The following is a 12533-nucleotide window of genomic DNA, read 5'->3' as shown; positions in this document are numbered from 1 at the left end:
GAAGGTAAATTTCTGGTATTCGTCGAGCGACCGGAATAGATCGAGTCCCAAAATGTTAAACGAAATTCTATTTTCAAAGATCGTTAATCTTGAAAAATACTGAACGGACCGTGTAAAGATTGCCAAGTGAAAACTGTATCAAAACCCGATAACTCCTTTATCGTACTCGATTCTGCAGTGACGAGTGTGAAACAATTTCGTGGCGACTTACAAGAACCACTTCAGATATTCGCGGATACGTCAATGACAAGCAGACGAATACATAGTAGGCGAGTACACACGTAGAAACACGTCTGTACATAGCGTTATTTGCAGAGAAACGAATTCGTGCCGTGATATCGCGTGATAAGCATGCAATTGCTCGGTCGATTTATCGGTGAGCATTCAAAGTCACTGTTCGACGTTCTGGAATTCGGTCGAAATGCACCTTAAACGACGCGAGATATTTCGCTGGTCGGCTTTACGATCAAAAACTCTTGCGTCATCTTTCGTGAAATTTTTAGACACAAAAGCCCAACGTATCGAAGCGTGCTACGATCTCGATGTTTTCACGCGTACGCGACACGTTACGTACGTACTCCGATAAAGACATTCCAGGGTAACATGATTTATTCGGAACAATATCGGCGAGAACGGCACAGATTTTTGCAATATTTCAACCGACTTTATTTTTGACGTAAGTCACGTAAGACGTGACTTATCGTGACGATGATAAAGGAAAAATTGAACCCCAAAAATTGTTTCGACAGCTTACCGTAATTTTGGAATGAAAGTCGTCTCGTAAAACATCACTTTCTTCGGCGCGTGTAAATAATTTGCGAATGACGCGACGTTCGATCTCGTCTTTGAACTGAACTTTACACGGTTACTCATTGCAAAGCAGGAAAATGTAATACTTGAATCATAAGAATCAATCTGGTGATAAATATTTGGAGACGAACGTCGCGTTCATAATTGTAAACATACTTCTAACATTTTAAAAGATTTGACAAATTTTTGTCGAAGCAAAGTCGGTTGCCGACCGCAAACGTTCTACCGCTCGAAATCCTCGAGCTGCGGTTTGAAACAGTCGTCTTGGAAACAGCAGGTCGATCCTAACAATCGATTTGTCTAGAATGTAGAAGTTTAAAGTATGGTCTGAAGGAGGGAACGGAAGAGGAGGCGGAGGCGGAGGCGGAGGGCTCGCTGTTAAAACTTTCCGCCTGGAGTTTCGTAATGATCGGCGAGCCAGTTTATCCGGAAATAATATTTGTACAGCTTGTACGTAAACAACCCTGGCGGCCCTCCAGAGTGCCAATAACACCGCCTGTGTCAACTTGGTCAAGCACCGGAGCGCTCAAATGAGTCACGATGCGAACCAGAAGAAAGGTGTAACTCTTTGAATTTTAGTAAGAGAAAGAGAGAGGGAGAGACAGAGCCGGGACAATGTTCGACAAGAAAAGGCCTCTTCTTCTCTGCTTTCACCGTCGCGATCAGCTTGCACCTTGCGCTAACGCGAAATTCAAGCCAGTTGTTTGCATTTCGCGTAAATTAATAATCGCCAAAAGGCTTTTAACACCTCGAGGGACGTATTTGTTCGACGTTGTATAAAACACGACATTCGCGATAAATTTCAAATTTCAATTTCGAAGTATCGTTGTAATATTAACATAATTTATTGTAAAATCTTGAGCTCTGTTAGCAAGATTTCACTAGTCGAAACATTGAATCAAAATTTAACAAACGAACGATATTTCAAGCTTAGTTAATACATCATCACCTATTCGTATTTCCTGCACATTTACCGTCTTTTTTTCAGGGCACCAGTATCGTTTCGCTTAACGAACGAAACGTATAAATTACCACGAAATGAGTTTCATTAAAACGAAAGCAAAGCAGTAGCAGAGCGACCGTTCGAAAAAGAATGGTTACGTTCGGACACAGATCGTAGCGATACAGAGCTATTTGCACGTCGCGAGATTTATAATGCGCGCCAATTACACGTAACACGCTTCGCTCATTCCGCGGTGTAATTCATCCCGTGTAATTACCAATGCATATTGCGGTCTCTGCGGAAGCTCGCAAGCGTGCAGACCGCGAATTTCGTGCAATCGTACTTCGAACCCCTTCGTTCACCCTCTCGCCGAGTCTCACCCTCTCTCATCCCATCGTCGTTCCGCTCGTCTCGATTTCAATTTCACCCTGATCCTGCTGGAATATACCCGCCACGCCCTTGCTCCGCACCCTTCTCCAGCCCTTCTTTCGCATCCTACTTCTCCCTCCTCCACTTTTCTTCGTTTCCACGCCAGACAACAATTATACCGACTAACCGATTGTTCTCGCGTTTCCGCCTCTACATCGCGATATAATAATTCGATAAATATAGAAGGAAACAAGAGAAAATGACGGGCAAACACCGAGCGACGTTGGAACCGATCGAAACTCAGGTAACGCTTCTTCTCTTCTTTTCAAATACCTTTGCACCTGTGTTTATACTGCCAGGCACTTGTCAACAATCAACCGTCCCTTCGGTAAATTGTACCCTCACCTGCGCAGAGAGAGAGAGAGAGAGAGAGAGCAGGGGAACACGAATTTTACGATGCTACGAACGCTAATAGGATTACCGGATTAAAGCGTGGAAAGTTAAGATACGGTCGGTCAAACTAACGGCAACGGACAATGGGACACGGCTGAACGTCGACCGTGTCTCGTTGGCCAGGTAAATTTTTATACCGCTCCCGTATCGATTACGGAAACCTGTAAACGGCACGTATTACGACGATAAAAACGACGAGAGCCAACTTCCATCGACTTACCAATGGTCGGATTAAAGTGACGCGATTACGTGCGAACATTCTATAGCATCGAGGAAAAGAATGCGCTTTTATAACCGGTGTCATTGATCATTCTTTTAATGGAGAAATGATCAAAGAAGGAACTATCGGATAGTAGGACGCAACGATAAAAATGGATCAGCTAAGTCGGCCTTTTAAAACGGACAAATCTGTTCCACTTTCGATACCGTATTGGAAACGTTCCAACCGTTTCAAATAATTCCATGCAACGGAAAACGTCCCTCCTTATCCCGGGATTTACTTTTCCCCCCATTCCCTTTTTTGCCATTTCACTCGGTCCGCAATCGTCGATACGTCGCCACGGTGGCACGTACGGACATAATGTAATTGCGGATATTGGCCGCTACCGGTCACGATACACGCATTTATTTTCGTCCTTCCCGACGAGCTTTTCCGCCTCGTCTCGCGCGGCCTGTTTACGCTCGAATGAAAATTTGCACGCCAGCCAAATATTATTCCGTCGACGACGACGACCCACGTCCACGATCTCTTTTCCCCTTTCGTTCGTTCGTTTTCCAACCGTTTCCGCGCCACCGTCTGTCTGCTGCTCGTCTCTGCCCGCACCCACATGCCGCCGCGTAACGAGCACGCCCGTGTGCACGCGTGCACAACGTTCAAAGTGGCACGAGTAAAAACACCAGGAAGGGAAAAAAAAGATTAGCTTCAATCTCATTCAACGCGTATTTATACAGAAAGGTGTATGTACAGGTATTTAACGCAAAGACGAGTGTGCAAATTTTGTCTGAAACATTTTGTCGTTGCTGCTGCGAAAAGAATTCAGACACTCAGCGTTCAAATGTATTATAAACCTTTTCTACCTGCAACGATCTTTGTCTGAACGAAACCGTTCCGTGTTTGAATATAAATCCACCTTTGTAGAGGCAAAGGGTTGGACGGGATAGAATGCGAAGCGGAGCGCGGGTGGAAAGGGTTCGCGTCGAACGTGGGTAAACTATCGAGAGAAAATAAATACGGAACCGGATTCATTCGGCTAACGATCCGAAAGAGTCCGTCTGGCAACGGGCGAGTTGCCGTCGCTCCCGTTCGAACCCGGTTCGGGGTAAAAAAAACCCTGACAGTACTTTTCAAGCCTGTCTTTTTATTCCGTTTGAGTGACGCCAATGGAGAAAAAAAAACACACACACACACACAGAGCATGGGGCTACGAATCTATCTGACGGGAGAGTCTATAGTCGGCGGTCTTGCCGGTCGATATATCGATATCCTCGAATTAGCATGGATAGAGGAGGCTCGACCGGCACTGCAACGAACGATACTTATCGAAAGTGTGCTTTACAATAGAAAGGATTTTTTGAATGCGAAGATACGCGATGCCCGTTCGATATATACCGGGCGAAACGAGACGATCAATTGCGATAGGGGCGAAGAAAAAGAACGGAGAGAAAGTAGGAAAAAGAAAAACGACCGTACAACGATTCCGGGTTTAGTACCAGGTGCAATTTTCGCAACCTTATTCCTCGGGATATTTAAATTGCTACCTCCCGACGGCGAAGGTTCGATTTCGTTTCATCGGTTCGCATTGTGCTCCGAACGATCAGTTCGCGTATGTATGTACAAAGCCGCCGTCGACGAAACACCGGTTTACACAGATCGTTAATACTATCTTGTGGCAATCTGAATGGGTTTTAATCTCGCTTCGCAGCAAGGCTCGTTAACTGGTAACAGTGAAATAAATTGAAATTTTTACAAGTGTAAAATATTCCTCGATTCGATGCGTAATTTCCTGACGCGATCAAGCATGAATGAGAAAAAACGTAAACTCTCTAGGAGATGTCTCAATATTTAAAATTCCTCGTTTTATTTTTATCACCGGGAGTCACGCCAGTCATTCCTGTCAGGTTTGTACGCAATGAGAAATAAAAAATACGATGAAACAGGGAGAAAAAGAAAGAAAAGTATTTACCGGGTGCCGTGCCGCAGCTGCCACAGCCACAGCTGCCGCCGCGTTTATACCGGCATTGGGGTACATCTTATCGTCGGAGGACCTCGAAGAGGTTACGTAGCTCCCTCCGATCACCACCAAGTCCTGTCAGGAGTAATGGATACGTCTCCGTTATCCCCAGGTATATCCGACGGTATCCCAGGTCATAGCCTGTATGCACTATTATTCACACTGGTCAGCGATGAAAAAAGAACGAAGAGAACACAAGGTATGCACACTTGCACACTGTCACTTTCTTCGCGGTCCACCTTGGCCACTCACTTATTGCTCCGTTTCACAATTATACACCGTGGAGAAAAAGGATAATCACGGATAGAATAGGAATGCGCGACGACGTTGAATCACGTTAACGAATACGAGTGCACGACGTCGAACGAGAAGACCGAGCTCGAAACGATCCACCCTCGGCGACGAACGAGAATCAACTAATCAACCACAGCGCCGAGGGGAAGCGCTTCCCCCTCCTTCTACCGCTACGCTTCCCCCACCACGCGTCCCGACACCACGTGGTCACCCCCACCTTACTCGAGTCACCTTTCTCCCTCGCTCACCCGTTCGCGCCAGTAGGCTCGCGCTCTTTCTCGCCTTCGCACCTTCGACAATCGGGCTCTTACCTCGTTCGTCTCTTTTCCGTCCGCTCTCGGATATGCTCGTACATTTCAACAAGACGGGAATCCGTTCGTCGCGATCCGCTTTGCATTTTTTACTTACGCAAAAACGAGATTTGTGTGGTAAATCTTGCGGTGAGTTTGTACCTACATTACGTAGCCGCGTATTAAATTATTACTCGAGACGCGATGAACATCGCTAACGCACGTCGGAAAACCTGTGTTAACCTTCCCCCTTTATTACATGCAAATTTGATTGCTTCATAACGAACGCCGTTGCGATTCCTTCGATGCTTTTATTGCTCGTACCGCGTTATAGGATGAAGAGCAGAAATTATTTTCGACTAATTATCCTTTCTCTCGATCGTGCGAATTCGGGGCACCTGTACGATGTTAAATCACGACAGTCGAGAAAATTGCGAAATTATCGTTGTAACTTTTACGCCTTCCTATACGACGGGGGACAGCGAAAGGAAAGGAGGGAATTTATTTTTTCCCGTGACGCGCAACTTTTTCTCCCCTTCTTAATCCCTAGTTCCTTTCAGACCCTTCCGGTACAATCACCGAAACCTTCTATACGCGGCCCTGCCCTTTTTGGTTAGTTTACACTCGACCCGTTCGTAGCCACGAATCTTTCAGATTGGAATTTCGCCTCCTCTCTCTGGTCATCCGTCATCCTTGTCACGCTTGTTTAGTTTCTCTCGTTTTCTGTCCCCGCTATCTGGCAACCTTGTCACTCGCCCATCCGTTTCATCCTCGACCCTGGGGTGCTTGTCGTGCACCCTGTTTTTCTCGTCCTTCCCCCAGCCTCTTTTCGTCCCGCTGACTCGTACTTAAGAGCGTCTACAATCGACATGTACACATACACACACACACACACACGCGTGCGCTCTCGCCGGATACAGACTTCGACATCCCCTTCGAATGGGGTGGCAAGCATCGACGATCTTTCCACCTCGACTCCCAGCAAACAATTATTATCACTTTACCCTTCCTCTACTCGGCCCAGTGACGCTTAATCTTGGTGTTACTTAACGAGAAAAAAAAAAAGGACAAAACTGGAAGGGGGTGCCTTCTTCGGCTTGTAAGAGCAAATGGCGAACGATTTTAACGAGCGATGACATGCGAGCTAAGCAGCACGGAGCAAATGGAAGAAGAAATTACAAATTCCTTAATCGCATCACATCTGAGCAACGCGTAAGTACAAACACACCTGCTTTAGTCACCCTAATTTAAGCTAATCATTACGCAAAGAGTACAGAGAAATCATTGTTCATTTGCCAATGAAAAAAAAAACATTGGATAGTATTCAATGAATGTAATTGTAGGAAATTAACACCAGGAATAAGTTTATTACAGGTTCATTAGAAAATATTATTCACGCAGATATTTCATTCACATTTTTTTGTCTCTTGAATCTGAGCTATTTTTATTGATCAGAGATTATAATTGTCCGTGGATCGAGAGGAAAATATAGAAAAAATAAAACAGGAAGGAGGTGTTCAATTTTCGCAATAGAAAATCACGCTTCCGCCGATTAAGCAGACACATATAATTACTGGCGTAGAATTAATTACCGTTCCGCGGGTAATATTTACGAGCGGCGAGCGTACGTTTTGTAGGGATATGCAAAGCGCGAAACCATTTGCTGTAATACAAGATACAGAAATCTGTGTCGCATAATTCGAGCCGCGAAAGCTGAAAAGGAACACGTCATCGTCTGTCGTCGAACCGGAACGCTCGATGCGAAATTCCTTGCTCCCTATCTTCTGACATATCGACGACGACGTATTTAACCGTATTAACCCGCGCAAAAATAAGATTTTCATCTTTTTTTATTCTCTTGTTCCACGATTTATTTTTGTTTCTCGCGTCCGGATAACCCGAGCCACGACATCAGCCTTCTATCGCAAACAAAACGCGATTAACACCGCGTCTTACGATGTCGGGTTTCACGAATGGTTGACGCTTCTCAAACACTTCCCATTTTATCGTATTTACCAAACACTTTAACGACTACTCTTTTTTTTCCACGACTATTCTGTTAAAAACTGCACGATACATCGGGTGATGTCTATCGAACGGAATCGAGCTTGCCTTCTCGCGGTGAACGTCACAGGAAAATCGGTCGTGCTTGTTCACGCGTATCCCTATTTAAACACTCGTAGCCAATTCGCGTTTATCAACGATGATGACGAATATTTGGGATCATCGATGTTTATAGTTTGTTTAACGCGAATGTTTGTTAACGCATGGTTTATTAATGCCAACGGAATTCCCAGGAGCGCGGTATTTATTTACACCGCTCTATTGTTCGGTCGGTTTGTCGAGGCGAAACTGATCGGGGAGCAATTGAATCGATTGCACGGTCTACGGAATAATTTTAGCGCAATCTAAAGATTATACGATTACCATTTACGTGTTGCGCCATCCTGCCCATGTAAATCTATCGATTAACAAAAGAAATATGGGCCTTTTCTCGCCTTTGTACGATATTGTTTAAATTATTGTGTAAATTATTAGTGACTACCAAGTTTTGGTTGGATTTGCTGCAAAGATGAATCGTGGTACTAATTGATAAACCAAGCCAGAAAAGAAATGTCTGTGTCTACAGTTGACAAAGATACCTTGTACGATTGTTTACAAAAAATTGAAGCTTTCGTGTAATAAATTTATTACCACATTGAGTAATGTTTGTAGTAAAACTTAGGAGCTTTGGAAACGAAAGAACTGTACTTTGCGAAGAGAGATTTGTAACTTGCAAAGAATTAAGCTTTAGATTTACCGTAACAAAGCTCACGTAACAACTAAATAAATATAAATTTTACATGCGATGTGTTCATGTTTTAATTTATAAAGAATTTAATGTGTTAAAGTACTGTATGTTTTTATAAATTCCTGATGCTACTTCGAATAATTCAACAATCTCTCACAGATGCCATTTATGAAAATTGATGTGAATTTAAAAAGCTTGCATTGAAAATGCATGCTGCAGTGTTATTAAAAATAAATGTTTAATACTACCTTTGAATTGTTTTTATTTTTTGTACAAATTACGTGTTTTCTTTTCTGGTATCGAGCTCAAGAGAACTTCCACTCGATGAAATCTGAACAGTTATTAATATTTGGTGTATAATTACTAACCGCATAATCAGTAACACATTGATACGATTATTAATTGTACATATTAATTACTCTCGTCGTTGGTTTTGCTTTAACAAGTTAGATTTTCCATACGTATACATATACGATCCAAAACGGAAGAGTTAAGCATTGAAAAATCCATGCACGTAGCTGGAATAAAAGCTTTAACGAAGATCGGTCAGTTTGAAATACGCGTATAGTTTGGAGTATGCCGCGTGTTTGGTAAAACGATCAAAAAATGATTTTCCGCGAAAACACCTATAACATCGGGATCCGGTGGTAGCCAGTGACCGTCACTATTTCCAGGCTTCCTGATAACAGACACACGAACGTACCGATATCAGCTGGCTGGCCGCGCGAGAATTAATTGCCGAACCGGCAATAGATCAAGCGGAAAGTTTTATCACCGAGCGCAACCGCACGGGTCAGACGGGAACTCGGTCGGTACCGTTAAACGGAAAAATTTCGCGGCACGGATCTTTGGACTCGGCGAGATTTGATAAATGGAAAAGTCATTAGAATTCTATCTGAACTCGTGTTCCTACGGAACAAAGCGGCCGGACCTGGCGCAACAAGACCAACGAGTTTCGATAATAACGAGACAAAAAATGATTATGGCGCGCGTCGATAACGCGTATACGCCTTTTAATGAAAACGAAAAGAACAACTACTCCTTCAGACTGTTAGAAAATATTTTTTTATTCTCCATTCACCTTTATTTTCATTATATGAACGAACGAAACGAAACGAAACGAAACGAAACGGAGGTAAATGAAGGAAGAACATCAAAGATCGAAAGAAACGAACTGGTACTTTTCAATATATGTATTATCGCCTTTTTAGCGCGCTTTAATCGTTTCCCTTTATCAGATGACGAGGATAAACGTAGTGGTAGGTTGGTACACGTAGGAATCGAAAGAACCGCGGTTCTTCCGCGAGGCAAACTCTTAACAGGACGCTCTGACATGGCAGTAAGTGGAAAATAAAAAAGGAGTAAGAGGGATGGAAAAAAAAGGGCAGACGGTATCGTACGGGTAGGATATTAAAAAAGTGGAGGTGGAGGAACGAGGAGAGAAATCGAGAGGAGTGTTTTCGTCACAGCACCGAGGCGAGGAGAAATGACATTACATACCGTGAAGGCGCGATGCAGAAAAAGCTCTCGAGCTTCGAGCAACGGTTCGCGCACGTCGACGACACGAAACCACGACTACACAACCTCGACGACTGCAAAAAACCGCTTGAAAAGCTCCGGTACCTGGCTCGAATGATCACCGGGATTCGTGCTACACGATTATACGCGTACCATTGACGCGTGCACGAACGTTTACGCGCTTAGAAGCGGCCACGCGCTTTGTTCTCCAGCTAACGAGAACTTGAGAAACAATAGCGTAGAACTAATTTCTTCAATCGACGACGAATGTAATCGTAATGGATAGCTTTTGACATTCGTAATAAATTGGTCCATCGAGTGGGTCTTGATGGTGTTTCGTTTAATTTCCCGAAACGTCGTAGTGGATTTTTTCTACGTCATTGGATATTACGAATATACAGTAGACTAACTTTGTATACGTGTAGACGTGCCCGTGGGGACTGTGCGGCTAACAAAAAGGGTGATACCTCCGACGCCAAAGTTTATGCAGGAAAAGGATCGTGTAGAACCTATGGAAAATCATGAAGCACGGCTTCTGTCTCGCGTCTGCGTCGAATCAAATATACTCGACAATAGTTTCGCGATAGGACGTCTTGTTTACGAGGGGTGGCAGGGTGAAGTTTCGCGGTGCACCCCCCGTCACCCTGCACAGTGTATAGATACTCTGGTTAATAACAAACAGCCGCGAACTGTTCTTGTTCTCCCCCCTCGATAAAAAGTAAAGCGATCGTATGGAGGAGAGATAGGACGAGTTCTTTTGGAGTGCGTAAAGTAGCACGGGTAACGCGCGTGCTAAAAGGAGCTTGGCAAGAGGGAAGAGAAGAACGTTTTCGATTCGTCTTTTAGCGTGCCGATGATCGCGGAGACGCGGTTCGCCGCCGCAAAACCATAATTTCCCATTGGCGAGAAGAAACCTCGGCCGCTTCCGACGACCTCGGTTACTTTTCATCCGTCAAAATTCAACGGGCGCAGACACGGCGGTATGTAGACACGTAAAAAAGGGGGGGAACGAGGGACACCGATAGTCGAAGACGAAAAGAAGGAAGGAAGGATGGGTGGTATCGCGTTTAAGAGGAGGACAGACGTTCGGAACACTACGGTACACGGCGCGAAATGCTCTTCACTGATTTCCTTCTCTAAATATGGCCGCCTTCGTTGCCATCCTCTCTTTCTCGAACACCCGAAGCTGGTGCACCCCCTTTCCGATAACCACCCATAACCGCCCCTGCTTGCCCGAGGTTCTACTTGATTGCCAAGGCGTCTTAACCTCGGCCTCGGTTTTGTCCGCGCGGACTCGTCGAACGTTACGACGTGGAAAAAGATCGTGGCCAGCCTATAACAGCTTCAAGTTTACCGTTCTAGCCAACCTGAAGGGAGAAAAATCCCAGGCGACGCCCAGTGGGCGAATAAAGAGGCGTAATCGAGAACGAAAAAGGCCAATCCTGCCAGAAGAGCGAGCCAACACCGACCAACTGGCTTCCATATAGAAGTGAACCTGACAGCCGCGCGTTTAATCCGCGCGGACTGCTCGCCGACCTTTATTATGCCTTTCTACGTGTCGGTATACATTTGTATAGACACGGCTACAACCGAGCGGGCCTATACTCCCGCTGGTCTCCTCGAGTTTCCCAGTCGAGTCACGAGGGTTTGGGGGTCGAAGAAGGAAGAGGGTACGACCCCGACCGATGCGATGGTCGGTGGAAGAAAGAGGAGCAAGGGACGATCACCGAATGAACGAACATTTCCGTGGCACGAACCACGAAAAACGTTCAAACCCGGAGAATAGCGTTCGCTGCTGGAATGGTAGTGGTGATAGTTACCTCGATGTCTCGGTGTCCCTCGTCGGCCCACTCCACACGGACTAGTCCAGCCAATTAATACCAACGCCTTTCGCTCCCAGACTCCGAAAAATCCTCTTGTTCGTCGCCGCGACAACGAGCAACCGTAGCTCCGTTCGACGATATCGTTCCAGCTAGTCGAACCGTTTCGTTGACAACTGCAACCAAGGTGTTATCCCTCTGTGAAAAAGTTTCGTCCAATTGGCCATACGAACCGGGTACAATCCCGGACCCGTTGCCTCGTACAGATTTATCGTTAGAAGCTAACATTCGCGTTATCAACGTCTTTATTGCATCGCGAACGCACGTTACACGATTGTCGTTTCTCTCTGGAATGTGAACTTCTTCGATGCCAAAGGTACAGGGCGAAAGGGGGAGGGATAAGTCTTGAAAAATAGATGGAATCCGATTAAAAGTCTGACGGCGAAGGAATCTCGAGAATTTCTTGCATTGTTTGCTTATTTTCATCCTTAGGTTTCCTCCGCCGTTCTGTAAACGGTTACATCGTGGAAATATAATATTTAACAAAAGTTTACAGCAATTCCGATTGGCGAATATAACGAATACGCCGACGCGACGAGGCCAATTATATCGTTACGTGTGTATTTACGAATGCTGCGACGTGCAGGCGGTCCCCGTTTCGCCCTGACGCGTTCATTCAGGGAATCTGGAAAAATCGAGCGTACGAGGCGCGAACGCGTTTGATTGAAAAAATAAAACGAAAGGAAAACTGAAACAAGCGGGCGATACAAACGGCCACGCAGCCGCGTTGATCGCGCTCGTTATTTTGAAGAGCAGCGAACGAGCGACGGATATATTTGACGTATCAATAAATTATAATGAATTTTGGCGCATGGAATGTTAACAGACGCGCGCCTGTTCATAAAATTCCGTCTCCGCTTATGACGAAGCGTTCAGGTAACAACCTGTATGTCAATGCAGATCTCGTTCGGCCGATATTTTAGGAAATTCCAATATATTTCGTTCGGATTAAAT

General features: G+C 45.0%; 1 protein-coding gene across 1 annotated transcript in view; it reads right to left on the bottom strand.

The window, feature by feature from the left end:
* LOC114882120 (protein groucho-like) overlaps positions 1-5236 on the bottom strand; it is a 34180-nt gene extending 28944 nt beyond the window's left edge. Inside the window, exon 1 of the mRNA XM_029199019.2 lies at positions 4759-5236. Within this exon, the coding sequence (XP_029054852.1) occupies positions 4759-4824 (66 nt within the window). The 5' untranslated portion in view covers positions 4825-5236. The remainder of the gene's footprint in view (positions 1-4758) is intronic.
* Between the last annotated feature and the right edge of the window lie 7297 nt (positions 5237-12533).

This window comes from Osmia bicornis, chromosome 4 (genome assembly GCF_907164935.1).
Source record: "Osmia bicornis bicornis chromosome 4, iOsmBic2.1, whole genome shotgun sequence".
NCBI classification, from domain to species: Eukaryota; Metazoa; Arthropoda; class Insecta; order Hymenoptera; family Megachilidae; genus Osmia; species Osmia bicornis.
Note: the sequence above shows the minus strand (reverse complement) of the source record. Positions and strands in the feature narration are given on the sequence as shown.